Consider the following 27,943-nt stretch of genomic DNA (forward strand, 5'->3'; position numbering starts at 1 on the left):
GCGGCAGATTTGAAAATAGGAATATAACAAAAATAAATAAAACGTGAATGTGCATCATACATATATTGTACATTTAATTTGTTTTAACATTCTCCAATTGGTTCTGGTATCACAGGGGTTATTTGAAAATCAAGAGAAAGACATTTCCCCCCTTCTCTTTGGGCTTAACTTTTATTTTTTTTCTCTAGAATTCAACAAACGGATCTCCAAACGTGAAACGAACACAAGAATAACCAAAAACAGGTTGCCATTGTGTGTATTGTTTGCTTGGTATCATTATTTTAAAACGTGTCGTATCAAAAACTAGCTCAAAATACGATTATGTTAAGGCAAATTTTGGAAAAGTGCATTCAGACATTTCGGTTCGTCGTAAAGTACGCTATTCATCCTACTCTAAAAGTCTGTGTTGAGTGTTTTTTACACTATGTTCTGATTTTGATACTGGTGATCATCTTGATCATCATCATCTCCTATCACCACTAAAACCCAAAACATAGCGTGAAAAGCGCATTAGTGTGCTTACAATTGGGTGTGGTTTTTCTTCGAGTGTGTATATATATAAAGTATAGGATCTGTTCTCGAGTCTAAATGCTTGGTGTGTCTGTGTGTGTTTGCGATATATAGTTACACAGTTGATTGCTTCAGATTGGTGTCAATATAGTCCCTACTTATCCTCCCCCCTTTGACACATTTTCCGCTCCTTGTCGGCCCTTGTTCGCCTGGGAGGCCAATCAATAAGGCTCATGGATTATTCATGACACCCACTCCCTGTTCCGTCGAGGGCTTTTCTGGCTTTTTGCGACCCTTCTGGGAGCTGGCTATACGCTGTTTCAGCGTATGGAATGTCTGCTGCATGCTGCGCATTTGGTAGCGTATGGAGCTGCTGACGTCACGCTGCAACTGCTGCACCTCGCGGATGTCCTTGCGCAGATTCTGGTACTCGTTGGTCACCTCGCTCATCGACTCGAGCAGCTCGAGGACCTCCATCTCGTCCATCTGCTCCATCGTCGTCTGTTCGAGGCTGCGCTCCACCGCATGCAGTTTGTGGGCCATCGTGTAAAGCTGCGAACCGGCATTGGCCACCTTGAGACAGGGAGAAATTGGTGTTTAAGTATGGGTTATTTGGTTTTTATAATCATCGGATAAATAAACAAATTTCCCCAGCATTTTGCAAATCTATTTTGTAAAATAGGTCATGTCGGATTCTCTCCACCCGCCACTATACAGTTTTTTATTGTATTATAAGAGACAAATTTTAAAAACATGATATTATGTTTTGATAAAATTAGGTCGCAATCAAATTACTCGGGGATCACAACATCTTTTTTCATAAGATTTCAGTAAAAATTTTAAAAGGAACCAAAATAATCCCTTAAGTTGGTAAAGAATTAGATTTAAAATTATAGATCTCTAAATTTGGTTCGTAACTAAATATAAATATAAAGAATATCATATTTACACCTTTAAATACCTCAACCGAAGATCTTTAATACTATTTTTAGAGCTAGTCTATACAGTGATCTAACGAGTTTTTTGACATTTAATTGCCTGGCCGTTAGGCATCTTTTATAGTCCTTGAGTAGTACAACATTTGCTGCCTGCTTTTGAGCGCCGTTCCAAAATGAAGTGCTTGATGATTTATTGTTATGGCTTGCCCTGTAATTGACCCCTTTGAACCGTACAATTTTCTCTCACTGCACCCCGAGTGCCTATCCCCACTGTGTTGATAAGTGGCTATTCATATTTTGCTGGTCGATTAACTCACCGATTTTTCCAGGGCGCTGATGTCCTGGTAGCCCGTCGTGGTCTCCATCTTTCCTAGATCCTGGAGCTATTTTCGGCTTCAGCTTTCTGGCATGACAGTGGTTTGTAAATCAGCGTAGTAAATCCAAACTGCGCAAAATAACAGACTGGATGATGGTTGTTGTCAAATTTCGGGAGCCTCGGCTGGAGCGCTGGCACACCACTCCAAGCTCTCCAAGCAGAGTGAGCGAGTCCTGCGGGTCGTCCTGCTATTTATATGCTCCTGCACACATGTTGGCTTCCGCTTCCGCGAGAGAGAAGGCGAGAGAGCAAGTGATGGCGTTATATGGCTACTTAGGCCCCAGCATTGAAATCCCTTGAAAAGGTGCCCAAAAGTATGCTAATAAAAATAGATCTTTCTGCATCTACTATCTACTTAAGTGATTATAAAAATTGCAGATATATCTTTTCTTATATAGATGTCTAACTATTTTTTTAATAGCCCTAAAGTAGGTGGTTTAAAAAACGGTATAAGGTTCTCAAAAAAAAAATTGATTACTTTCAATTTTCTGAAAATTATTTTAAAAAATTCCAACATTCTGGAATTTAAAAAAAAATCACCTTTTTTGAAATGTCAGAAAGTCTTTGAAACATTATCTTTTCGACTTCAGCTATTTAGCTATGGCATCACTTTCGAAAGAGAAGAAGGAAGCGTCTAGCGTCCTATTGAAAGTCAAAACAAACACGCTCCCCAAAAAAAAAAAGGAGAAAGCCAGACATTTGTGTGTGGTTGCATGGATTCCGTTTCACTGGATGTAGGGAAAGTACTTTTAATTATGTTGACCAGGAAGCGGAAGTCCGAGCAAAAACTTTGTTTGCCCCGGCGAAAAGCGAAATTGTTATTTCAATAGAACAAGCGCCTAAAAGTAGGCAGCACCACTTTCATTTACAATCGGATCTGCAAGCGCTTTGGCGTTTTTTAGCACATTCAGCGAAGGGCTTTTGTTTACCGTTAAGCTCACAAGGGATTTTTAAGGTTGTTAGGGATATTCAATTAGGTTAATTAACTTTCTTTTGCAACTTTAAGTAAGCCTCATAACTATTTAATGAGATTTAGTTTTAGTTTCACTAACACAGAAGCCGGTTGACACGTGCCTCGGAATAAAAACACACATATATGTACATTAATGGAAAAATACACAAATACCACCACATATGGGGTTTTGTATCTCCGCGGGTGTTTATAAATACCCAATAAAGACTATATCTATCCAACACCGAAGACTTTATGCACTTACATACAGGTTACGAATCAAATCGTAGCAATTTAAAAATTGGTTCTGCATCATGATGTTTATATTAATTATTTGAAAAACCTAATTAGCTAATTTAAAATATGATTATGCTTTCGTCACTAGCTAATTTGCTCTTGAAGCAGAAAAATTTGTATATTTTCTAGATGTTTTTATAAAATATTCTTTAAGTTCACTGGATAACTTAAAGAATATTTTAAGTAGATGTAAAGAACTGTTTATTTTGTGCCTTCGTCACTAGCTAATATGCCCTTCCAGCAGGGAAATGACTGGAAAGACAAACATCGCAAAACAAACTCACATGCACGAACACACACGCACACAACGAGCCCCCAACGAGGGCAAAAACCATACTGATAACAGCAATAACAATTGGAATATAACGAATACAACAGCTGGTTCGCCAGGTTCTTAAAGGTGTGTGTCTTACTTTATTTGCTATCGTTGGGCACTTTTCGACGTCGTGGTCTTCGCCGCCTCCGTTCTCGCCATCGTACCATCCAGTTTTCTGACTCGTATATCAACAATCACACCACCACACACCACTATAATATAGTGGGAATATAGGAACAACACACAGGCCCCCACATTGGCATCGAAAAGCGGCGGCTGCGTTCAGTTCTAGTGGAACCACCGTTTGGCGAGCACGCGATCCCCGCCCCAGTTCTCAGCTGAATATCCCCAAGATGTCCCTGGTCCGTTTGATCGGTGCTGAGGTGAGTTCTATGGGTCCGAGTCTTATGGATTTCCTATAATACACCAAAGAATCGAATTGCCAGTGCTGGGAAACGGAATCATTACTATAATATTTCCCATCTCACTTAAACATGTGTGTGTGTGTGTCTGACCGTGAACTCTCCAATTGGCAATATACCGCTTAAAATGCACTTGTATGCCCATCTCACTCTCACCTTAATCAATCGAGAGCAAAAGCTCTACAAGTGTGCGAGTGAAATCGCCCATTGACAACAACACATGTTACGTAATGTTTCTCGCTGTAGAACTGAAGAGCAAGAAGAAGCACAAGTAGATAAAGTGAAAACAAAAACAATTATAGCGGGGGACTTAGTGCTAGAAGGTTTGAACTGGCATAAAATCCCATAAAACGCGATAAGCGGTATTATTCCATGCGAGGCGTGCTATAAAAAAAAAGCATGCCTGCCAGATGGGCACTGATAAGCCCCCAAATGCCCCCGCCCCCTTGAGGGTTATCGACATCCAAAAAATAAACCTCACCCCACCGAAAACGAAATTGTCCAGGGCATTGAGGTTAGGGTTCCGGCCACTTGGCAATTTGCATCGCAAATCAAAGTCAAGTGCAACAAATTAAATTAAATTACAGAAGCCACAAAAAAAGCTTTTAAACTGAGCTATTTAGTTTTTTATCAAATAAAGAACAGAACAAAAATTGGAAAGCCAAAATACATTAGGTAAACTGCACTTTAGAAATGATATTAAATACAATAAATATTTCCCTTGTAAAATACTTTTACATGGGATGTAAGTAATACAGGTAAATCGAGGAATCAGAATCGTTATCGTTCTAAGATTTTAAATAAAGCCGCGAAAGGAGAGCGCAGTCGCAGCGCCCTCTGCTGGCAGAGTCCTTATAATTCCCAAGTGCTTATTCCGCGAGGCGTTCGTTTAAATAGAGCTTGCGCGTTAGGACTTTCGGCGGTCGAACGCCTCACAGTTATCAAGGGTTGGTCACTTTCCTGACTAATTGTGGCACCCCCGAACCCCCGACCTTTAAGCGATTGTAAATATGTAGTTCCAATGATCGGACAATACCAAACTATGTACAAAAGACCGCGAGCAGATTAATACATTTTAAAATTAGCCAAATTTAGAAACACCTAACTGTGAGGCGCGCTGGATATGGGAAACACTACCCTCCCCCACCAGTGATCGCTATTTTGGCTTAACTAACTTATTTTAAAGATATCATACATATATCATCAGTCCCCAAGAGATATTATTTATTTTAAATATATATACCAGTTCCAAAAAGATTATAATTTATAATTATCACCTTAGTTCTTTTACTATACCAACTTGTATCCCTTTTCCATCACCAGGCCCGCCACCTGGCGAAGAGGTCATACTCCTCGGCCGCTCCCACCACCAAGCTCTTCATCGACGGCAAGTTCGTGGAGTCCAAGACTACGGAATGGATCGATGTGCACGACCCGGCCACCAACAAGGTGGTGACCCGTGTGCCCAAGGCCACCCAGGCCGAGATGCAGACGGCCCTCGAGTCGAACAAGAAGGCCTTCCGCTCGTGGAGCAACCACTCGATCCTCTCCCGTCAGCAGGTGATGTTCAAGCTGCAGGCGCTGATCAAGGAGAACATGGGCGAGCTGGCCAAGAGCATTACCAAGGAGCAGGGCAAGACCCTGGCCGATGCCGAGGGCGATGTGCTCCGTGGCCTCCAGGTGGTGGAGCACTGCTGCAGCATCCCATCCCTGCAGATGGGTGAGACGGTGGCCAATGTGGCCAGGGATATGGACACCTATTCGCTGGTCCTGCCCCTCGGTGTGACCGCCGGTGTGGCTCCCTTCAATTTCCCGGCCATGATCCCGCTGTGGATGTTCCCGGTGGCCATTACCACCGGCAACACCATGCTGCTGAAGCCTTCGGAACGTGTGCCCGGCGCCACCATGCTGCTGATGGAGCTGCTCAACGAGGCCGGCTGCCCGCCGGGTGTGGTCAATGTGATCCATGGCCAGCACGATGCGGTGAACTTCATCTGCGATGCGCCCGAGATCAAGGCCGTGTCCTTTGTGGGCTCCGACCAGGCTGGCAAGTACATCTACGAGCGGGCCGGCAAGAATGGCAAGCGGGTGCAGTCCAATATGGGCGCCAAGAACCATGGCGTCATCCTGGGCGATGCCAACAAGGAGAACACCCTGAATCAGCTGGCAGGAGCCGCCTTCGGAGCTGCCGGCCAGCGTTGCATGGCCCTGTCCACGGCCGTCTTTGTGGGCGATGCCCAGTCCTGGATACCCGATCTCGTGGAGCGCGCCCAGAAGCTGAAGGTGAATGCCGGCCATGTGCCCGGAACGGATGTGGGACCAGTGATCAGTGCCGCTTCCCGTCAGCGCATCAACGATCTGATTGAGTCCGGTGTGAAGGAGGGAGCCAAGCTCATCCTGGATGGCAGGAAGATCAACGTGCCTGGCTACGAGGATGGCTACTTTGTGGGACCCACCATCCTGAGCGACGTGACGCCGAGCATGAAGTGCTACACCGAGGAGATCTTTGGACCCGTGCTGGTCATCCTGAAGGCTGACACTTTGGACGATGCCATTGGCATTGTGAATGCCAATCCCTATGGCAATGGAACCGCTGTCTTCACCACCAATGGTGCTGCTGCCCGCAAGTTTGTCAACGAGATCGATGCCGGCCAGGTGGGCGTGAATGTGCCCATTCCAGTGCCGCTGCCCATGTTCTCCTTCACCGGCACACGCGGCTCCTTCCGCGGCGACCACCACTTCTACGGCAAGCAGGGCATCAAGTTCTACACCCAGACCAAGACGGTCACCCAGTTGTGGCGCGAAACGGATGTGACCCACACCCAGGCGGCCGTGGCCATGCCCACCATGAAGTAGGCGGATCTGTAGGATAGGCTGGAGGAGATCCCTATGGGGGATCTGATGTTCCACGTATTGAATTTCTGGATGCTTGCACACAGGACGTATTTAGAAGCTAGATACAGAGAAATTATTGCATTTATTTTTGTGCCTGTTTATTAGATTTAAGAAGATGTTAGAGACAACAAGAGAAGCTTGAAAAAACTGAAATGTAAACGATAGCAATAAAATGTTTGAAAGTGTAAGTGTTTTTCAAATATTTTTGGGATATACAGATAGATTTTTCCGCACATTCATCTGATATTTCATTTAAAAAATGATTTAATATTAACAAATCCCTATAATTATAATTAAACTGATTAAAAATTGGTTCTTATAAATGGTTTAAAGTATTTTGAACTTCTTTTAACGAGATTTCTAAAACTGTTTTTTTTTAAATACTTAAAATATTAATTGAACGAACCAAAATCCTTACATTCATCCAAAAAGTAATTATAGAAATGTCCGAATTATGGAAAAACTATTTAAAATTGGGTTCTTAAATTATTTTGGATTTCTTTTCACGGGAGTTAAAAATTTTTTTTTTTAAACAGCCATATATCTTATAAATGGATTTTCTGAAAAAGCCCTTTTTCTTATAAATGGTTTAAAGTATCTTGAACTTTTTTTAACGAGACTTATAAAATTGTTTTTTTTTAATCAATACTTTAAATAATAAATTAACAAACTAAAGTCATAAATAAACTAATAATAATAATCTATTATATTCATTACACACTTAAGAAATGCTTTCGCTCACCTGCTCAATACAATCCATCCATTTTCCGAAGAAAAGACACGCTCAATCTTTAACAATGGTCAATCGTGTGTATTGTACAAAGAAATAAAAACATTTGATTTTTGAACACATAGCACGGTAACAGTTGCACCAGCGGAGCCACCACCAACCAGCGGTGGGCCCACGCCTAATCTTAAGTCGTCTCCTCCGCCTAATCTAAGTCCCCGCTCCCAAGCCTCCTCCTCCGGCACCTCAATCTCGTCCGGCGAATGCCTGGCTGGCCACCAGCTCCCGGAAGACGCCCTCCTCGATGCCCATCAGCTCATTGTAGCTGCCCTGCTCCACAATCTTGCCATCGCTCAAGACGGCGATTTGATCCGCGTTCCGGATCGTACTAAGTCGGTGGGCAATCGTCAACACGGTGCGTCCCTGGACAAGATTATCCAAGGCGTTTTGCACCAGGTTCTCCGAAACGGCGTCCAGTGCACTGGTGGCTTCGTCGAGTATCAGGATGGCGGGATTCTGAAAATGGTTACAAGTGAGTTGGGTATGTAAATATGATGAGCATCAACTCCCATATGGACTTCACCTTGATGAGCGCCCTGGCAATCGCCACTCGTTGTTTCTGTCCGCCACTCAGCATCATTCCCCGCTGGCCGACGAGCGTTTCCAGGCCATCCGGCAGTTGGTCCGTGAACTGACTGACGTTCGCCTCCTCAACGACCCGCTGCAGTTGCTCCTCGCTCGGCGTCTCGCCGGGATTAGCGCCGTATAGTATGTTCTCCCGGATCGAACAGGAAAAAAGCACTGGCTCCTGGCTGACAGCACCGATATTGTTCCGCAGCCACTGTGGATTCACCGTTCGCAGATCCACGCCATCCAGCTGAACAGTGCCCCCTTGCGGATCGTACAGTCGAAGCATTAGCAGGGCTATCGTTGTCTTTCCGGATCCAGAACGACCCACAACCGCCGTGGTTTTTCCCGGCATCAGATTCAACGTGAAATCGGCGAGGACAGCGGATTCTGGACGCGTGGGAAATGTGAAGTAGACGTTCTGGAAACCCACTTCGCCCACCGGCTTCTCCACCGGCACAATGCCCTTGTCAATGGGTATCGTGCACTCCCTGTCCAGAATCTCCCAGATTCGCTCCGCAGCGCCAATGCCCTTGTTCAGCTGGCTGTAGAAGTTGGACAGCCCGTTCATCGAGATGGCCACATAGCCGGCGTACAGCATGAAGGCAGTCAGAGCACCAATGGTCAGCGAGTCTTGCAGAACCAAGGTGCCGCCATACCACAGCACGGATATAATGATGAAGTTGCCACAGAAGCCAGTCTGGAAAAGAGGAATTTTTTAAGGATTTATATAAATTAAAATGATATTTGCGCCTCACCAATCCAAAGAAAATAGCTCTGGCACGCGTCTCCTTGTAGCCAATCTGCAGAGCCTCATCCAGCAGGCCATCGAAGGCGGCCACTTCCTGCTGTTCCCGGCAGAAGGTCTTCACCGTCTTAACATTGCCGAATCGCTCCTCCGCGTACTTCATTATCTCCGCATACTTGTCCAGTTCCGTTTTGGTGATGCGCCGCACATAGCGTCCATAGACAATGGCCATGCCCGCCATTGCCGGCACCACCAGGGCACTCACGGCCGCCAGCTGCGGCGAAGTGTAGATCTGCAAGGGAATCAATGGATTAAGGAGGTGGTCTTCAAAAGGATGAGCCCAAACCGTCATACCATCATGCCCGTGCCGACGCCAATCATGGCCACAGATCGCAGGCCATCGGAGACGTTCTGGCTGAGCGACATGCCCACCATGTAGGTGTCGTTGCTCAGCCGGTTGATCAGTTCGCCGCTGCCCTTGGTATCGAACCATCCCACCTCCTGCAGCAGCATGGATCTGTACAGTCGGGATCTCAGGTTGCGCACGATGCGGAGAGCTGGTTGAAGAGATAGATAGTTTAAAAAATACATCGATTTAATTACGATTTATTCTTAACTAGTCAACCAAAGGTTAATATAATCCATAATGATTATATCATACCAGCTTGGAGAAGAGATATAGATTATTTACTTTACATAGTTTAAATAATAATGTGATTTATCATTAACTAGTCAACCAAAGGGCAATATAATCCATAATGATTTTATCATACCAGCTTGGAGAAGAGATATACATGTATTACTTAAGATAGTTTAAAAAATACTTCGATTTAATTACGATTTATTCTTAACTAGTCAACCAAAGGGTAATATAATCCATAATGATTATATCATACCAGCTTGGATAACAGTTATAGATAATTTATTTTATATAGTTAAAATAATAATGTGATTTATTATTAACTAGTCAACCAAAGGGCAATATAATCCATAATGATATCAATACAATCCATGATAATATCATACCACCCCTAAGGATTATATCACTTCAAATCCCAGCCGCCGTTCGCTAAAATAAAAAAACAAGTTCCGTACACAGCCCTCTGAGATGACATGACGTCATAAGCCTGCTCTGCTCTTTCTCTGTCATTGCCACTATAATTCCCAAGTGCGAATTCCGAGAGTGGTGCGTATAAATAGCGCTGGCTTATAAAGAGTTTCGGCGGTCGAGCGCCTCACAGTTCTTAAGGGTTGGCCACGTTCCCGCCTAATTGTGGCACCAAATTCAAACCGATGTCTCTACATCAAACAAACAAACAAACCGATGTCTCTACATCAAACAAACAAACAAACAAAACAAAGTCTCCCTGCTTCATGCAGAGGGCGTCAATACTTGAAACAAAAATCCATCAATGGAAAATAATCAACTGTGTGGTTAGCACTTGGTCGGTTGTGGGTTAATCCCCCCCGCCTTTCCAAGTGATCGCTATTTTGAATTATTTTACTTTAAAGATGATACTTTTAAGTCTTACCTAGTTGATGATGATTAAAATTTGAAATATTTTGAACTATTTACTTTAAAGATGATACTTTTAAGTCTTACCTAGTTGATGATGGTTAAAATTTGAATTATTTTACTTTAAAGATGATACTATTTAGTCTTACCTAGTTGATAATGATTAAAATCAATAGTTTTTAGGTATAACTTTAATGAAAACCTAAGGGGAAAACAGGAAATGTGCTACTTTTCCCTTACAACTCTATTGATTTTCTGTTCTAGTTCCAAGGTCACGCATATATGTATCCACTCACCCGCATTTCCGAACAGGTGGACACGGGCAAAGTTGGCGAATCCGCCCACCACGAAGATGGCGAAGAGCAGCATTGAGTACTCGCCCAGTTTGGCCATGGCGGCGCTGTCTATGCCCGATTTATTGAAGACCACATCGATGACCTTGCCCAGGAAAAGGGGCACCGACATGGTGATGGCCGAGGAGACCACCAGACAGCCAATGCCCGCTGGGGAACACAGAAATGGATTAGGATATCCAGAAGATATATGTATGTGGGTAGTAGCAACCTGAGAGCACCCATTTCTCCGATTTGGTCAGGCTGAGCAGGCGGCCATACTGGGATCTGCCCATTTTCACCGGCTCGGCTCCAACTGGAGGCACTGCGTCCGCCTTGGCATTCCTGGCCAACCACTTGCTGCTCTGGGCGAAACCTCGTCGCATGCACCACCACGGCATGCGGAGCGTTTGAAGCAGTTGCCTCGCAGGTGTGGCCAGTGGTGGGTGGCTGGGCGGCAGGGTGGTCCTGGCGGTGGTGCTGCGTCGGTGGAGACACCTGCCCAAATGGTGGTTATATGATGTGGGCGACCTGATTTGGCTGATTTGCGTGACCCGGCGAGTCGTGCAGCCGTGTGTCAGCCTCGTGCAATTCAACAGCATTGTGATTCCTGTCTCATTCAGAAAGTTAAGGAAAAAACCAGGAGAGATTTTGAAAGGAATTCGAATTGTATAAAAACAAAAACAACAAAACGAATTCCAGTGGTGTTCTTCTTCTTCGGTGGTGGGGACAATCAGCTGTTCCGGCAGTGCCTTGGGCTTAGCTTGAAAAAAGATAGATTTAAAAAAGTTACAAGTACCTAATATCTATTGTACTTACATAAATGTAAATAATTTGCAAAATATATGCCATCTATAATCTAAATATTGACAAATAAAAAATATATAGAATTAAATATATAAATAAATAAATATATTTCTCTTCCACCTGAATATATATTAATTTAGCTTGAAAGCTAGGCTAGTAGCTAGATGCCGTAACATATGTTACTTATCGATAGATCCGATAGATCGATACATCCGGACATAACGTCCCGCGATATCTGCTGTCGATATTTGTTTGGTTTTTATTCCGCACGTGCGTTTAAATTCCACCTGAAAGAGGCGATCATGGACACAGGCGAAGGTGAGTGAAGTGGAGCATACCCACGACCAGTACAGTAATCCCTCCGTTTGGTCGTTCGCAGAGCTCAAGTCCTGGCTGGCTGATAAGAGCAAACCGTATCCGGCACGTGTTGAGTTCGCCCTGAAGGTCTGGCAATCCGTGGAGTTTCCCTATCCCAACAAGTACGAGATCATCACCGAATGGCTGGCAATATCCCTGGGCAAGAGCAAGGAAGCGCTCCCCACCCAGCAGCTGAGAGACTTCCTAAAGCTAAGGGCGCAACCCGGTTGGGTCTCCTCCAAAATCAAAGACCAGCTGATCAGGACGCTGTTTGAAAAGGTCTCGCGGGCTGAGAATGTCAACGAGTCGGCGCTGGAACTCCTGCCCTTGGCCCTCAACTGTGAGCTGCTCCAGGATGCCCTGAGATCGAGCGGCGAGGCTCTAGCCCAATGCTTTGGCACCCTGTTCAAGTCCCACCAAACATGCGTGGAGCTCCGCAAGGATAACAAGGATGGGAATCAGGCACAGGAGCACTGGGATGCAGAGTTCGTAGTCCCTGTGATCAAGCAGCTGGCCGAGATTGCCCGCCGCTATCAGAGTCCCGAAGAGCTGTTAGAGAAGTACGATTCGAAGACAGTCCGTCCGCTTGTGGAGCTGCTGCTCAGTCTGAAATCCCCGTGCTTGGAGGAGCTGGTCGAACTGGAAAAGCAACTTAAAGCTCCGTTTAACGCCGAACGTATTCAGAAACAGCCGCTTCATGTCAGCCTGGTGCTCTTAGAGGCCGCTATCCTCAACAACCGCCACAAAACAAATGAACTGGGAATGATCGTGGATGTGGTCTTTAGCGCAAGCAAGGAGTCTGAGTCATCGCTTCCCTTGGCCACCTATTTGTTGATGTCACTGCGAAAGCACGATATACCCTTGCCCAAATTTGATTTCATTACCGCCAGGCTGCTCGATCTGGTGCGCCAGTACAGAAAGTCAAATCTGAAGGACATTTTGACCCTCCTATGCTCTGCCTTGCGCTTGAATCCTCTTCTGCTGGAGCAGAGTGTCTATCAGATCACCGTTTGGCTGCTTACGATCACCAAGGAGACTGCCGAGGAGGAGGAGCTGTACTCGGAGTATCTGATCCTGCTGTTGGACATGTTCCGTCGCCTCAGTCGTGCAGAACGCTTCATCATGAATCTGCTAAAAGCCCTCAAGGAGTGGCTGGGAAAGTATCCTCTGGAGATTACCCATAAGGAAGCCAAAAAGCGGCGACTTCAGGACTCTGAAACTTCAGTTGAGGACAAGGAAAAGCAGACGGAGAAGCACTTCCTTAGCCTCATTTTCACTAGAGCCCCCTCAACAGCAGCACCCTCAGCTAATGATGCCTTCAAGCAGCTCTCCCAAACCTGGCCAAGTCATTCCGCCGGCGTGGCCTTCACTCGCCTGGTAAGCAACCTGATGACTAAGCCGTCGCTGGTGATTTGGAAGACCCTGTTGCATTCCTTCGTGGAGCTGCTGGAGGAAGATCAGCCACAAGGTGTGCGGCCGGAAAATCTGGACTTTGCCCGTGAGCTACATGCTGCGTTGCTTTGTCAGTACCTAAGTGGCACTCGGCTGGCGGAGCAGGTGCATTTACATCAGGTTCAAGTGGAGCAGCAGCTACAGCATACTTCCCAGGTGCTGGAGCAGTTTGGACGGCTCTTGCTGAGTCAGGAGCACAATCGCCGGCTGATGAATGCCTTTCTGGAGTGCACGGAGCGGGCAAGTAGTTTTGAGTTGCTCCTCACGCACTACTGGCCGGATGGTTTCCCCGCCAGCCAAAGGTCATTGCAGCTGAGGGGTTTCCTGCCGACCGCCGAGTGGACACTGATCCAACAGAGAGTGCACAACTTCGGCAAGAGCTCCTGCCGCCAGCGATTGCAACGCTTGGCGCTGCAGCTGGCGGAGAGTGGCTGGTTGTTGCACGATCAACGGGGAGCCAATTGCTCCGATGCCCTGGCCGAGTTGGTCACACCCCAGCAATTATTCCGGCTGTCCAGGCCACAGAAACAGCTTCGCTTGCAAACAAAGATGGATCAGGACTTGGACTCCCATCTGGAGGATTCGGAGTGCGTGGAACTGATCACTCTGCAGCTGCTAAAGGAATACGGAGCAGCGGCCAAGGAACTCAAGGCCAAGGGCTCGTTGATGGTAAAACTGAAGCTGGAGGAGACGGTGGAGGAGGCCTCCTTGATAGCTTTCGTAAGGGAGAACACCGCGGTTGATAAGGAGCTGCAGTTGCCCTCGGCACAGGAGCTCGTAGAGTCACTGCAGCGCTTGCCGCTGGCTCAGTTGGCCACCAACATTCGCTCGCGCCTCTGGCTGGTGATCTTTGTTTTATACAGGGATCTCAGTCGTAGTCAGCAAAAGGAGCAGTCCAATCAGGTCCTAGAACTGCTTATAGGTAAAGGATCTTGAAATAATTGCAACTAACTTATTGATAAATTCTCTTGACAGATCTTATGCACTTTGGTCATCCGCTGCCCATCTGCAGTTACTTTCCGCAGCTAAGCGAGCTACTCCACCTAATCCCCACCAGCTCGACAACGGGTTGGAGCTTCTACGAGACACTTTTCGCCCGCTGCATACGACGTCAAGGTGCCGGCAGTGAGACATTCCTCGCCAGCTGCACGGAGTACCTTAGGGAGCAACTGGTTGCCGGCAAGTTGCAACCAGAGCAGTGTCGTCTCTTGCTGCTGGCCATCGAAACGCTTTCCAGTATGACTGGCGTCCAGGGCAGGCGGATGCAGCGCCAACTGCAGCCTCTTATCGAGATCTACGGCGCGATGGTTTCCCACAAGTTCCGCTCCAAGAAGAAGGAGGCCTCCGCGTACAAGGAGTTCGTGGATAGCACTCTGTCGGGCTATGCCACCTACGTGAGCAGCTGCATCAATCGCTTGGCCAGGCAGGAGCGGGAAAAGGAACAGCAGGAGAAGGAGCAGAATAAGCAAGTGGAACCGGAGGAGGAGGAGCAGCAGGAACCAGACAAGAAGAAGAAAAAGAAGGATAAAAATAAGGCAAAGGCTGAAGCGGAGAATAAGGAAAGTGAAAAAGAGCTGCAACCCATCGATGAGAACTTCCGACGCATTTGCAAGATCTATATTGGTCACTCGGTGGGTTTATTTTTACAATATAAGATAAATAAACATAAATCTAATCCGCTTATCTTCACCAGCTCAACTATCGCAATGCCCATGCCATTCGCCTGCTGAACGTGGCCCTCACCCATCGTCAGCGCTTGCATTTGGATCCGGACGAGATCGAGTTCGTGTTGAGCAGCTATTGGCGGCAATTGAATGCGGATATTGAGGCGGGTGACTTCTCCACCAGTTCGGCATTGGATTGCCTGGAGCCCGCCATCAAGCTGATCATTGGCTACAAGACCAACGAGGATTTCCTGCTACTCCTGCGACGCCTCTCCACGCAAGTGGAGCAGATGCAGCGCCCCGAGACGCCTGCCCAGCACACAGCGCTCCAGAATGTACTCACCCTGCTGGCCCTCTTTGCCAAGTGCTCACTGAGCACTGTCAAGGGAGCGGTAAGTGTTCCACGGTGATATGGCTTTGTTTCCTGGCTAAAAACCTCTTCCCTAGATGCTCAACGAGCACTTCGAGTTGATCAGCGTTAGTGCGGCACTGCGTCTGCCGGAACCCAAGGACTCTGCCTACCGAGGTCATGCCCTCCGCCTGCTGGAGGCTCAGCGCAATCTGGCCGGGAATCGCATGATTCCCCTCACAGGAGAAACTCTGGATTGCCTGCTCGGCAGCATGCTGGATGTGAACATCAAGCACTTGATCAGCCAAGGCGGCAGTTGGCAGGACTTTGTGGACCTATACGGTGCCCTCACGGACAACCTGGTGGTGCTGTTGAAGCAGCACAGCAACCTGATGTCCGACCGGGCTGCCCAGCTAAGTGCCCTTTGTCAGGATCTCGTGCAGGCCATCGTTGGCTATCGGGCGGAGCGAAAGCAGGCGCAGGACTTAAGCGAAACGGAGCTGGATGGTCTGGCGGATCTGGGCCTGAAGTTGGCCACTGTGATGGCCACGGTGGCCACCACACAGGCGCTGGCCGTGAAGCGAGTGGCGCCCTTCCTGCTCATCTTTACCATCCGCCAGATGGTGGCCACTGAAAGACCCACCACGCTGTTCGAAAAGGTGTGTTTTATAACGTTAGCGGGAAGTCAATTAAAAATCATCTTAAAAGGTGTTATCATAAAGATGTTATGTTTTTCTATGAGAATATTTATTCAGTTAACTTCATTGTTAGTTAAACTAACCCACTATATATTAAAAATAACAGTTTTTTTCATTTTTATGAGGAACACATTTGGCATATTTCTTTTCCATATCCTTTCATAACATTTTTTGACTAATAATATGTTTTTTTCTCCAGGTCAAGGTTCACATAGTGCGCGTGTGCCACGAGCTGATCGGGATCTGCGATCACCGCGCCGGACACTTCATCTTGCGCTCCAGCAGCGAGGCGGGCGCCAGGATGTACGAGAGTTTGGTGAAGGAGCACGAGAAGTACCACAAGTTCAGGGGCAAGGTGTAGAATACCGGAAGGAATACCGAATACTACCAAGCTGTTCATTTTTTTGTATTTGTGAAAAAATTTGCATCTTCGAAAAAAATTATATAAAAACTAAAGACCTATGTACTTTTGTGTTGTGCCAAGTTTGTACTGATTCAGAACTTAAAATTTAACGAGCACCATTAGTTCCTCTGTGACGCTTGACTGTATATGAGTTGGAGTTTTCTGGGTAACGAAGATCTTTGGCAAGGTGATCCCTAAGCGAAGAACATCTGGCAGCGGTCACACAACGGATCCTCGGCTTCTTCAGGACGATTACCACTGGAAATGGGAGGTGTAAGGTTGAGTTTTAATCGTATCAATGTTGTATAAATCAAATTCGGATCATATATCTTAAAATTCAGAGAAAATTGATACAACTAAAGCATTTTTAATCGGAACTGAGCAGTTACTTTATATGGTATGCAAAAATAAATAGGAATTTAAAGAGGCTGATTGAAGGCTAACGAACATTTAAAGAATTCATGCATGTTAGAGTTATAAGGAGTTCTTTTAAAGTGAATGGAAGTTCTTTAGTGAATATGCTAACCTGAGCCTAGCGGAGTTATATGTATGTAGTTCTTAACCGTATGATACAACTTACAACAATGTGACGCAACTGCGGCATATGAATTTCGAGCACTCGCCGCAGGAATAGCCACACTCCTCGCAGAGATCCATAGTACAATTGACGCAGACGTCGTGGATGAGGGTTGGGCGCTGGCAACAGCGGGATTTGTGGCGCTCCAGGCGCGGGTTGGACAGGTCGGCTCGAAGGTTGCGCAGCAAGATGGTTCCGTCGCCGAGCAGCTGGTACTGCTCGCAGAGGGCGGGCTGCTCCTGGCTGCCCTGGCCCAGTCCGTTCGAGGGGTTCTGTCCCTGGCCCTGACCTTGTCCGCTGCCGGCTGCACCGTCGAAAAGCATTTTGGTTGTTTTCTCTGCGGTGTCAGAAGAGTGGATTATTGGAGATGGTAGCATCTTTACCAGGCCGAGGAAAAAGAATACAAGAAAATGCTTACTTTTTGGATTCGAGCTCAAAATAAAAATCAATTAAGACGGCTAACAATTTTGAGAAAACTGAATATGCCTAATCAGTTAATTTCAAAGCCTGCTATTCTTTCAGAAATTTTATCTCGAATGACATCGGGTTAAAAGGTAAGTATAATCTAAAAATATGTCTTAGACGTAAAAAGCTAAGGGAAATTCGGAGTAAAACAACAGATACAAAATAAAATTATAAAAAAATCGTTAAATACCGCAATGTAATATCTTAAATCTTAAGATATTCTATTGTATTACATAGAACTTAGCTTTCCAATAAGAATTTCTTTCGCGGCAAAACCATCTCCCTGAACTACGCCCATGAGTGCTGGAGACCAAAGCTTTATGATAACTGATAGATCCCAGATCAGGTGCATATATTGATATATATAGTACCGGATGATCCTAAACATAGACATACCATGGATCTCCTTCATTTTCTGCGGATTGCGGGTATCGCTCATCTTTTGGTTCACCCAGATTTTCCGCTGGGTAAGATTGTTGTTAGTATCGTCATCGTCCGCCGATCGGGATCGCTTTACCGCCTTTTTCTGGACCAAGCTTTCCATTGTAAGATAATGATGGGCTGGAGATATATAACCGATTTCCGAAATAATTCAGCTGACTGCAGTTCTCCCGCTTTTATCTTGGATCGGCATTTAAGTTTTTTATACCGTTTGATTTAGAAGTGGAGAAACATCGATGTTAACATCGATTCATACTCACAGCTGCCGAATGTTTAATACTTTCGGAGTTTCGTTATTGCGATTTTCGATCAGCTTTTCTTTTGTCTTTTATAAAAACATATGTATAAACTTTATAAAACCATACACAAACCACAACAACCGATCAATTTGTTTTTTATAATAAGGTAGTATTATTATTATTTTAGGGTATTATTAAAAACAAACGTTTTTCAGTATTTTTGTATTTGAACGTAAGCAAACGTAAGCAACGTAAGCAAGTCCCTGGGAAGGGATAACCGATATTTGCCTTGTTATCGATAACAACTAAGTGAGCGAAAAGTTTAAACATTGAAATCTAAATGAAACCCAGAGAAATTTTATAAATTCGCGTATCTTTAATAGCTCAGTTATCTAGGTTGCTGTAATGATTATACCATCCAATAATATAAGACACAAGCTCTTTGGTTTTTCGTATTTATTGGTGGAATCGAGAGAACCAACTTCGAAATGAAACGAAATTCATGACCATAACTAGCATTTCGAGACGGGGTTTCGACTTTTTGAATTTTCGACGCCTGCTTGATTTGGTTTCGTGACTGGCTTCGATTTTGTACAGTGTATTCAAAGTGGATTTACAGTTCTGGCGTTTTCCTGTTCATTTCTGAGGTTCTTGCTCGATTTTAAAGGTGGGTGTACCCAAGTCTGAGTGGGTTATTGGTGTCCAATTGGGGGTGTCCATATTCGGGGGGGTTATTTTTTATGCAGGTTTTCTTTTGTTTTCATTAATGTCTGTGTCCTTGTGTGATTGCTTGGATCTAACTAGTTGATTGCTACTTCTTTCGGGTAGATCGGATCTTCCGTTGACAGGCCTTTGGATTGCGAGCCAGGAAGTCCGTGGCCGAGTCCTCGGATGACTTGGGGCTGATCTTCTTCAGGGAAATGCTCGAACTGGAGGCAGCCTCGGCTGCGGCCTGCTTGGCGGCCAGGCGGCGCTGGGCGGCCGCCTCGCGCTCCTTACGGACCAATGCCAATCTGGCCAGGTCGGCCACCGACTCCTTGCTCCTGAGGGCATTCTCGCACTGCTTGCGCTCCCGCTTCTTTTCGCGTCGCCTCTTCTTGGTGGCATCTTCCTCCTGGCCACGCTGCTGGTTCCGCGGTGATGTCACCTTAATCAGTACGCTCAGCGGCTTGCTGCGGGGCAAACGATTCGGATTGGAGATCTCAATCAGGCGACCAATGCCACGGTTGCGATGATAGTCATAGTCATATGCGTAGTCTTCCTCCACATCGAACTCCAGGTCATCGCTATCCACCTGCTCCGTGTCGTCCTCGTTTGCTTCCTGGTGAATCCTTTCCATTTGCAACTCCAAGACGTCCGCCGGCGTAAACTGGCGAAGGCGACCCTTGTGATTCACATACTTTCCGCGCGGCATGGTCGTGAGAGTTTGGGAATCTTCGGAAGGCTTATGAATGCGATTGCTCTTGCTTAGTTACCCTGTGAGTTTAATATTTAATAATTAATATGATAAATGGTTGAAAGTTCATCTATTTCACATGGAAAAACAGTGTAAAGGCTAAGAACTTACCGCGAATATAAAATTTCTTAAAAAATATAATAAAAAGCGTTAGAGAAATGATCTCCTTGCTGTTGACTGTGTGCCTTGCAAAGTACAATTGATGTTTGACGTGAAAACCCGTGGGGCTCTATGTTTCAAATTATATCATGGCATTCTGTTTTTTTCAGATTTATGGATTTTGTGTAATCCAACATTATTTTTACAACCCTAACCTATAAACTGCAAACAAATAATTTAGTTTTTTAAACTAAACTTAGTTTTCTTATATTTAAATATAAAATTTACGTTTTTCTGCAATTTCAAAAAGGGCCAAAAACCGATAGCCGCCAACCGCCATCGATAGTCAGTTCGCCAGTGCTGGCTAACAACATTGGCGAAGGCTGCCAGACCGTCTTACAGTTATAGGAAACTTTTTTGTTTTGTTTTAATCATTTTTAACCCATTTCGACTATTTAAATAAAAAAAAACGAACTTTCTTTTGCAAATTTAATTGATGTAGTACCGCTAAAACCGTGTCACCAGTGCTGCCATATTAAAAAAATATACCCAATTGGAGAACCGATAGCCGATAACAAATCGATTTCAATAAACTATAGTTGTGCAGATTTTGGCCACCTTTCGTGTAAAAAGAAAAGACACAAAGAAAACCATGAAATTGCTGGACGCCGACTGCTGATGCGATCGAGACCAGAACCGCGGGCAAGCGGAGCACACAGTGACCCCCACATCCAGAACAGAGGCACCCAGGAGGATCGCACAGGAGGACAGGGACAGGGAAAATGGTGAGCAGGGGGGCTCCTGGCCAAACCCACTTTTCGATTCGTTGAGTTGAGTGTGATTCAGAGCGATTTTATCTAACCGGGGATTCGTTTTCACCCACTCCGCCAGCACGCCGCATCCATGACGACGGTGGAGGGTCTGCTGCAGGAGTTCTATCAGCCGAGTACATCCAATGCGCGGAAACGGGAGATCGAGACGAATCTTCTGGCCTTCAAGTCGCAGCCGGAGGCGTGGCAGCTTTGCCTGCGCGTGGCCACCACCTCGGATATCAACGAGAATCAATTCTTGTGGTTCTTCAGCACCTCCACCTTGGAGCACACAATCACACGGCGATGGACGCAGCTGACGACCACGGACAAGACTTTGTTGCGAGAGGCGCTTTGGAACTCGTATGCCCAACTGGGCAGCAATCCGAATGCAGCCAAGCGGCAGAGGGACACACTGGCCCAGCTGATAGCCCTGGTGGGGAAGAGGGAGTTCCCCGAACAGGACCCCAACTACATGCAGCACTGCATGGAACTGACGAAAACCCGGTTCCAGCTGGGCATCAACCTGCTGAGGATCACCTCCGAGGAGGTGGTGAGCAACCGGGGTGACCTGACCACCGAATGGAAGCAGTACTTCTACTCCTGGTGGGTAAACATATCAAGAAGTGCCAGCGACAAGCCAATCTTATGTTCTTACACTTTCATCTTTGTACCTTTTGTTCTATTTAAATGTATTCTATACATATATGCATCTCTTATCAGAAATCTTTATTTTGGTTCGTTTTTCCTACATTGTTAATTTGTTCTATCAATATTCTTGCAATTCTAGAACTATTGTTTTTATATCTGAAGCCCTTGTTTTATCATATGCAACCTATTTACATGCAAATGTATGCTTCCTAAAAATGTTACCCTTAATTCTTTTCCTTTACATATCTTCTTAAACACAGTCCTTATCAGTAGTTGCACATGTTTTAGGCTTTTATCAATCTTTTCTGTCGTTACCCTAACTATTACATATTTCACAAAGATAACAAATATTACTATATGTAAATGTGCATTATTATGCGCTTTTTATCAGAAATCCCAATTGTTGGTTTGGTTTTTTAATAGTACCCTTGGTTCATTTATTTCTCCAATTGAGGATTTTTGATGCCCACCAATATCTACAATTTACCCTTTATTTTTAGTCTTTCTTATCTTTTTATAATCAGTGTTTATGTTATTGTTTATAAATATGTATATTTTTTGTTATTACTGTATTTAATTGCTTAATTTATTTAGAAGGAAGCTTACCAAAAATTCTGCCAAAGACACAAACAAAATGGTTGATAATCACTTTTATCAGAAGATTATTTTATAATGAAACTATTTGCTTTGACAAATCGTTTTCTTTTAATACAGAATGGTTTTAAAATCATAGTCTCCTGAGGTTTTAAATGTTCGGATTTTTTTTAGCAGTATTAAATTAGTATTAAATACCCCAATTAAATTGATATTTTTAAAGATCATTATTTTAAACGGGTTTGCACCTTCCAAAAAATACTTAAGATTTACTGACAGCACTGTTCCTAATCCTTTCCCGCTTTGTGCTCCCATGTGGCGTGTGTTTCTGTAGCATCTCCATGTGTATACCCGATGTCCTGGACCTGGTCACCAAGTATCTACTAATCGCTGTGTGCCACATCAATGGCAAAGACATCCAAACGACCATACCAAACACCCTCATGGACTTTAGTCTAACCTCAGCGCTGCCAAATGACAATCAATTAAGGTGGGTCCTTGTCAATTATATAGATGCATACATATGTATACCCATTATGAAACCCGTTTAATAACTAATATTGCCTGCCCCACAGTTCCTCTATTTTGGAGCTGCTCGGCTGTGTGCAGCACTTGGTCTCCTGGATACGCACTGAACTGATCTCGGAGTACTTCCTCATGAGCATACTCGACCTCTCACAGTGGCGACCCGCCCACGAACCCATCTCCCTGGCGGCTCTTTCCGTCCTCAATGAGCTCCTCTACCTTCAGAAGCCATTGCCCTTTGCAGGCACTTTGATGGGCGGCGTTAGCAGCCTCCTGGAGCAGCACAACAACAACCGGCGGCAGAGCGAGATGTATTGCGACAAGTTCCGGGAGCTCCTGCGCCTCTACACCACCAAGTATTCCGGCAAGCTGATGCAGGAGCCAGAGATGCTGGAGAGCTTCCTTAATCTGCTATACGGCTGCACCACAGAATGTGAGTCAAATGGTACAAGTATTGCCCTCTTCTGGAAGATAGTCACAACAATCCTTTGTAAAACTCGTTTAGTTTCGTAGAAATAAGAGATTAGAGTTTGAAAAGAGTGATCTATTAATGTTTTTATTTTTTAATTAGTACACGGTGCTTTGGACTTCACCGAAAAGCTGGAGATTTGGACACCCATCATCAAGGGCATTGCCCAGCAGCCCGCCAAAATCACGCGCTTCAACAACGTGCTCACCCAGCTGGTGGATGAGATCATGCGACGCACTCAATTCGAGGCCAATAAACCCGAACTGGAGGTGCTGGACAACGAGCTCATGGAGGACGATGTGAGTGGCTCAGTATTTCGATGCCTTGTTTGGAGTGTTTGAAGGTCTTTGGGTGTTGAGAATAGAGAAAGTTGTGCGCCACATTTGGTAACTGTTGAGGTTCCGATTTCAATGAAAACTGCTAAAAGAATACTAATAGATTTAAAAACCAATATCGATATGTATATTATTGCATTTAAAGTGGTGCTCATAGAAGTTTATTGTTTTAATTCATACCTTATTATCTCTCCATATAACATTCTCTATATAATATTTGCAATCGTATAATTAACTGGGATTCCAATTAGAACGAGGAATCCATTTTATTTTCCTAATTTTAAAGGCTATTTGGGAATTTGAGTCCTCAATTACCTATCAATACCTATCTATTTTTAAGAATTAATCGAATAGAATGTTCTTCCAATGTCCACTTGCCACATAAAATATATATTCCAATTAGAGATACAAAGTGATCATGGATACCCAGAAGAGTCTTCCAGAGAATTCACAAAGTTGTTGAACATTCTTTAACAAATCTATTACTTATTTCAGACCTCCGCCACCGAGTGGCAGCAGTTCCTGGACCAATGCTTCGAATCGCTGGCCCTCCTGGCCAACACCCGAGGTGCCCACATCGTATTCGCACAAGTCTACAACCACTGGTCACGGCCGCAGATGTATCTGCTGTCGCTGGAGCACGCCCTGGACCACGGAAGTGCGCGCAGCTATGAGGCGGCACGCAAACTCAAGGGCGCCAATGTGGGCGAGATTCTGCGCGACTTTGCCACCGTCTGCCAGGCGGTGGTGCGCCTGGCCCCGCTGATGGACACCTCGTCAGCGGCGCCCGGGGTGGCCGATGAGATGGAATGCCAGCTGCAAATGCTGTCCGACAGTTTGCTGCAGACGCTGCAACTCCTTGCAAGCAATCGCTTGGCTAGCGGCGGTAGCGAAATGGACAAGGCCACGTTCCAGACTGATTTGGATAACCTGTGAGTGGGAGCAGAATCTCCTTGGCTTGAACTCGTTACTTATGTGTTGTGTATTTAATCTGTTAGATACGCTCAAGTTCTGCTGGCCATTAGGAGTATCTTTCCGCTAACAAAAGCCATGAGCGGCGAGGAGCTACTGCATCGCCTATTTGCCATCCTGGGCAGCATCTTCGCCTGCAACGGATCCCTGTCGGCCGCCTCGCCCATTGTGCAGCAAGCGGCCAGCGAGCTGCTGCTCTTCATCTCGACTGTGATACGGCCCAAGTGCCTGCTGGATATACCACAAATTCAGACCCTCCTGCAGGCGGGCTCCCGCCTGGGCGCCCAACTGCCACGCCAGGTGTGCATCAATGTGCACATCAGTCTGGTTAGCTACATGGTGCTGCCGTGGAAGAACGTTCCGGAGCAGCAGCAGGACTATCAGCGGCGCCTCTGGATGCTGCGCGAATATGTCCAGGGGCTGGCGCAGAACTTCCTCGATCTGGATTTGGGCCAGGCCAACGAGAGCAAAGTGGCGGCCACCACGCTCAGTCTGCTGGGCACCTTTACGGCCCTCATTGAGTATTTCAAGGCCACTGGAGGCAATGCCAAGGATATGCTGGCGAACACATTCAAGGTGACTTATTTTTATTTTCATAAATAAGAACATCCGAACCTTTACTATTAAATATGCTTTGTTTTGCAGCCCATTTTGACCAAGGCCCTAATGATTTTCAACAGCTTTGGCCTAAGCAGCATTGCCATGGCCATCACGGTGGCCGAGTTTAGTCTGAGTATGCTCCGCACATTGCCCACCCATTTGGGCGCCCAGTTCATCAAGGAGATGATCACTTTGTTCATCAGTGTCAGCAGCAGGTGGGTCTCCCATCTCTCTCTAAACCGCGTGATCTCCCACTACAGCGTCTGTTCCTTTTGATTTTCAGGGAACAACTAACACTGAGCCGACTAGCCGTGATGGAGAAGATACTGCAGATGTTCAAGCTAATTGTCGAGCAGCCGGGCAGCGCTTCCTTGGGCTTACTGCCCTCCATTTTGGACTTTAGCACCCAGCAGATTCTGCCTCTGCTGCAGCAGCAAAATGCGGCCACCGATAACAGCGAGATCACCAGTCTGCTATACGCTCTGTTTGATAGGTAAGAGGAACTTTTAATTTGTATACAAGTTACTCGTGGAGTTATAAGGTATATTGTATTGAATACTTTTGATCAGGATCACTTGCCGAGTCGGTCAAGCCGTGAGCGCTGTGATCTCGGAAACTATAAGAGCTAGAGAGATGGGGTTTCGGATTCATAACTTCAGTAATTGGGTTCCGATTTTAAAGTGGGATACCTCTATGAATTTGTGGTTGAATTCTCTAATATTCTACGTTTGAATATTTATTTTCGTAGAGGGTCCAAATTTCAACCCCTTTTTATGTTCGATTTTTCTGTTTTCCAATGGTTTTCAGTATGGGAACCCCAAACAGCACTTCTAAAATCCATAACTTTAGTAATTTCATTCCGATTTTGACGTGGTATACCTCTATGAGTTTGTGCTTGAGTTTCCTAATATTCTACATTAAAATATATATTTTAAAAGAGGGTGACAATTTTAGACCATTTTCATGTTAGATTTTTTCGTATTTCCAATGGGTTTTAGAAAGGAACCCAAAACTGCACTTCTTTAATTAATAACTTCAGTAGTTGGATTCCGATTTTGAAGTGGGATACCTCTATGAGTTCTTATTTAAATTCCCTAATCCTCGACTATTAAATATTTCTTTTTGAAGAGATTCCAAATTTTAGACCATTTTCATGTTAGATTTTTCCGTATTTCCAATGGGTTTCAGAATGGGAGCCCAAACTGCACTTCTAGATTCCATAACGTGAGTTATAGGATCCCGATTTTCATGTGGGATACTTCTATGAGTTTGTGGTTGAATTCTCTAATCTTCTACATTTAAATATTTCATTTACAAGAGGGTCAAAATTTTAGCCCATTCTCATGTCAGATTTTTCCGTGTTTCCAATGGTTTTCAGAATGGGTGCCCAAAACTGTACTTCTAAATTCCATAACTTGAGTTATTGGAACCCGATTTTAAAGTGGGATACCTCTTTGAGCTTGTGGTTTAAATCTCTAATATTCTACATTTAAATATTTCATTTTCAAGAGAGTCAAAATTTCGGACCATTTTCATGTTCGATTTTTACATATTTCCAATGGGTTCCAGAATGGGAACTCAAAACTTCACTTCTACAATCCATAACTTCAACAATTGGATCCCGATATCTCTACGAGTTATTAAAAGGGTCTTTGCGCTTTTTTTGTATATTGTTTTACTCATTAAATAATGAACTCTGCATCCCTCCCATTTCAGTGTGCTCACCTGCAAGTGGCAGTTCTTCTACAAAAACCAGCTCTCCAATGGCCACAGTGGCGGTGGCTCCGGCAACTTCAACTGCAGCGACAACCTGCATCCGGCGCACTTCATGGCCATCCTGAATGCGTACGGGCAGATGCTGGTCAGTGGAACGGATCCCAGCAATGTGCGCAGCGTTCTCTTCTCGATGCAGAATGTGAACGAGCGGAGTCGGCTGTATCAGCGTGCCCTGTTCAAGGAACAGCTCCTGGCCTCCTTTCAGCGGGCTCTGCTCAATCTGCTGTTGAGCGGAGAGGGCTCCCTGCACTTTGACATGATTGCCCAGGCCTTGTATGCGATGGGCCAGGTGGACCGACGCCAGTTGCTCGAGAGCTTTGCCCACGCCTCCTTGCCGGTGGCGCATACGGCGCTAGAGGAGATCTGCCAGACAAGTGTGAGTCATCTACTAAATACTTAGGGGCTGCCACCACTTGCAAGGAGACAAAATCCAGTAATTAAAAGCAGTTTTAGAACTAAGCTTAAGTTTATACTGACAAGTAGAGTTTTAAATATCTCAATTATGTTTGTCTATGTCACATGTACTTATATTTTGTCAGTGTAAACTTAAGCTGTAAAAGAAGTAAACTTAAATTACACATAAATAGCAAGTGGTGGTAAGCCCGCTAATCATAGATTTTGAGATTTAATGGTGTTTATTTTTCTCTGGCCAGGACATTCCAACGTTTACGCAGAAACTCACGCAGCTCATGCAGGACGCCCACTGCGTGCACCTCAATGAGACGGCGTAGGCCCTACCCTGTATCCCCCTAACCCCGAACTTCCACTGCCCCCCATCCTGGTCCCCTTTTTTTTAAAAAAAACCGCATCCTTTAGAGTGCTTGCATGTAAATAGAATACTTTATTATTATATGTTTTGTAACTTTTATATGTACTTTGCTGTCGCTTCTTGTATGCCATATTTTCCGTGACTGTTGTGTCATTTTGCTCAGACTTAATTTCCTGTGACCCGTGTCCCATAATGTACCTTAATGTATCCCCACCAGATTGCGTTTGGTTCTTTCTTTGTGCGAGGTTGTGTTTCTGATTAGATCGAACAGCATTCATCCCGATTGATAAAAGACATTAATTTGTAATTGAAAAACAGAAAATTCTTAATTTTAAATGCATTCTTATCTGTAATTTTATGTTTACCACGTAACATAACATACAATTACTCTGCTTTCTGTGCTGTCACCGCAAATCGATAAAAGTCATACCTATATCTTAGTAGCATATATACATATTATATACATAAATTAATTAGCATATATCAATATGTAAATCGGTTACGTCATAAGCAAATAAAAGTATCAAGTGAAAAGTAAAAAAAAAACGGGAAGGAGACGAAAACCCAGCCACACATTCATGTAATTTATTCTGCGAAAACGAAACAACACTACACACAAATCCAAGTCGTTTTAACTTCTTTGTAATGGTTTGAATTCTAATTGCTTAAGTCCCTTCAATCAAAAATTCAATAAAACTATTTTTACCATTTTAGGTGTTTGCTGTTTAAATTTTTGGGAGCTACGTAATAAGACATAATTAAAGTCTGTAAAATTAACTA

The 27,943-nt window shown here is 44.9% G+C and overlaps 7 protein-coding genes across 12 annotated transcripts; 3 read left to right on the top strand and 4 right to left on the bottom strand.

The window, feature by feature from the left end:
• Positions 1-87: 87 nt before the first annotated feature.
• LOC119557093 lies at positions 88-3,624 on the bottom strand. 2 transcript variants are annotated; one of them, XM_037869655.1, is made up of 3 exons: positions 3,487-3,624; positions 1,766-2,119; positions 88-1,083 (listed from the first exon to the last, which is right to left on the bottom strand). In XM_037869655.1, the coding sequence occupies exons 2-3, from the start codon at positions 1,811-1,813 to the stop codon at positions 742-744; spliced, it is 390 nt and encodes a 129-aa protein (XP_037725583.1). In that variant the 5' UTR covers positions 1,814-2,119; positions 3,487-3,624; the 3' UTR covers positions 88-741. The 2 variants fall into 2 exon arrangements, with proteins under 2 accessions (XP_037725583.1, XP_037725584.1); XM_037869656.1 differs by having other exon boundaries at positions 1,766-2,047; positions 3,487-3,618.
• A 17-nt stretch (positions 3,625-3,641) lies between these two features.
• On the top strand, positions 3,642-6,894 carry LOC119557088 (probable methylmalonate-semialdehyde dehydrogenase [acylating], mitochondrial). The gene is made up of 2 exons (XM_037869643.1): positions 3,642-3,772; positions 5,135-6,894. The coding sequence occupies exons 1-2, from the start codon at positions 3,743-3,745 to the stop codon at positions 6,665-6,667; spliced, it is 1,563 nt and encodes a 520-aa protein (XP_037725571.1). The 5' UTR covers positions 3,642-3,742; the 3' UTR covers positions 6,668-6,894.
• Positions 6,895-7,490: 596 nt separating this feature from the next.
• Positions 7,491-11,375, bottom strand: LOC119557087 (ATP-binding cassette sub-family B member 10, mitochondrial). The gene is made up of 6 exons (XM_037869641.1): positions 10,889-11,375; positions 10,621-10,827; positions 9,163-9,365; positions 8,819-9,100; positions 8,017-8,760; positions 7,491-7,949 (listed from the first exon to the last, which is right to left on the bottom strand). Exons 1-6 carry the CDS (start codon positions 11,256-11,258, stop codon positions 7,680-7,682), a joined length of 2,076 nt encoding a protein of 691 aa, XP_037725569.1. The 5' UTR covers positions 11,259-11,375; the 3' UTR covers positions 7,491-7,679.
• Positions 11,376-11,697: 322 nt separating this feature from the next.
• Positions 11,698-16,445, top strand: LOC119557086. Its single transcript, XM_037869640.1, has 6 exons — positions 11,698-11,781; positions 11,843-14,194; positions 14,248-14,903; positions 14,966-15,328; positions 15,384-15,944; positions 16,183-16,445. The coding sequence occupies exons 1-6, from the start codon at positions 11,766-11,768 to the stop codon at positions 16,342-16,344; spliced, it is 4,110 nt and encodes a 1,369-aa protein (XP_037725568.1). The 5' UTR covers positions 11,698-11,765; the 3' UTR covers positions 16,345-16,445.
• On the bottom strand, positions 16,374-18,260 carry LOC119557092 (apoptosis regulatory protein Siva-like). 4 transcript variants are annotated; one of them, XM_037869653.1, is made up of 4 exons: positions 18,130-18,260; positions 17,825-17,989; positions 16,967-17,300; positions 16,374-16,644 (listed from the first exon to the last, which is right to left on the bottom strand). In XM_037869653.1, exons 2-4 carry the CDS (start codon positions 17,970-17,972, stop codon positions 16,581-16,583), a joined length of 546 nt encoding a protein of 181 aa, XP_037725581.1. In that variant the 5' UTR covers positions 17,973-17,989; positions 18,130-18,260; the 3' UTR covers positions 16,374-16,580. The 4 variants fall into 4 exon arrangements, with proteins under 4 accessions (XP_037725581.1, XP_037725579.1, XP_037725580.1 ...); XM_037869651.1 differs by having other exon boundaries at positions 17,825-18,049; positions 18,130-18,251; XM_037869652.1 differs by lacking the exon at positions 18,130-18,260 and having other exon boundaries at positions 17,825-18,062.
• A 299-nt stretch (positions 18,261-18,559) lies between these two features.
• Positions 18,560-21,746, bottom strand: LOC119556829 (28 kDa heat- and acid-stable phosphoprotein-like). Of its 2 annotated transcripts, none has more exons than XM_037869287.1 (2): positions 21,730-21,746; positions 18,560-19,584 (listed from the first exon to the last, which is right to left on the bottom strand). In XM_037869287.1, the coding sequence occupies exon 2, from the start codon at positions 19,520-19,522 to the stop codon at positions 18,920-18,922; it is 603 nt and encodes a 200-aa protein (XP_037725215.1). In that variant the 5' UTR covers positions 19,523-19,584; positions 21,730-21,746; the 3' UTR covers positions 18,560-18,919. The 2 variants fall into 2 exon arrangements, with proteins under 2 accessions (XP_037725215.1, XP_037725214.1); XM_037869286.1 differs by lacking the exon at positions 21,730-21,746 and adding an exon at positions 19,676-19,786.
• LOC119556828 (exportin-6) lies at positions 20,248-27,876 on the top strand. Its single transcript, XM_037869285.1, has 11 exons — positions 20,248-20,448; positions 20,555-21,078; positions 22,052-22,207; positions 22,293-22,675; positions 22,814-23,010; positions 23,542-23,978; positions 24,045-24,594; positions 24,664-24,833; positions 24,902-25,111; positions 26,335-26,770; positions 27,048-27,876. The coding sequence occupies exons 1-11, from the start codon at positions 20,446-20,448 to the stop codon at positions 27,123-27,125; spliced, it is 3,144 nt and encodes a 1,047-aa protein (XP_037725213.1). The 5' UTR covers positions 20,248-20,445; the 3' UTR covers positions 27,126-27,876.
• The last annotated feature ends 67 nt before the right edge of the window (positions 27,877-27,943 follow it).

The sequence above is a fragment of the Drosophila subpulchrella genome, chromosome X, assembly GCF_014743375.2.
Source record: "Drosophila subpulchrella strain 33 F10 #4 breed RU33 chromosome X, RU_Dsub_v1.1 Primary Assembly, whole genome shotgun sequence".
NCBI classification, from domain to species: Eukaryota; Metazoa; Arthropoda; class Insecta; order Diptera; family Drosophilidae; genus Drosophila; species Drosophila subpulchrella.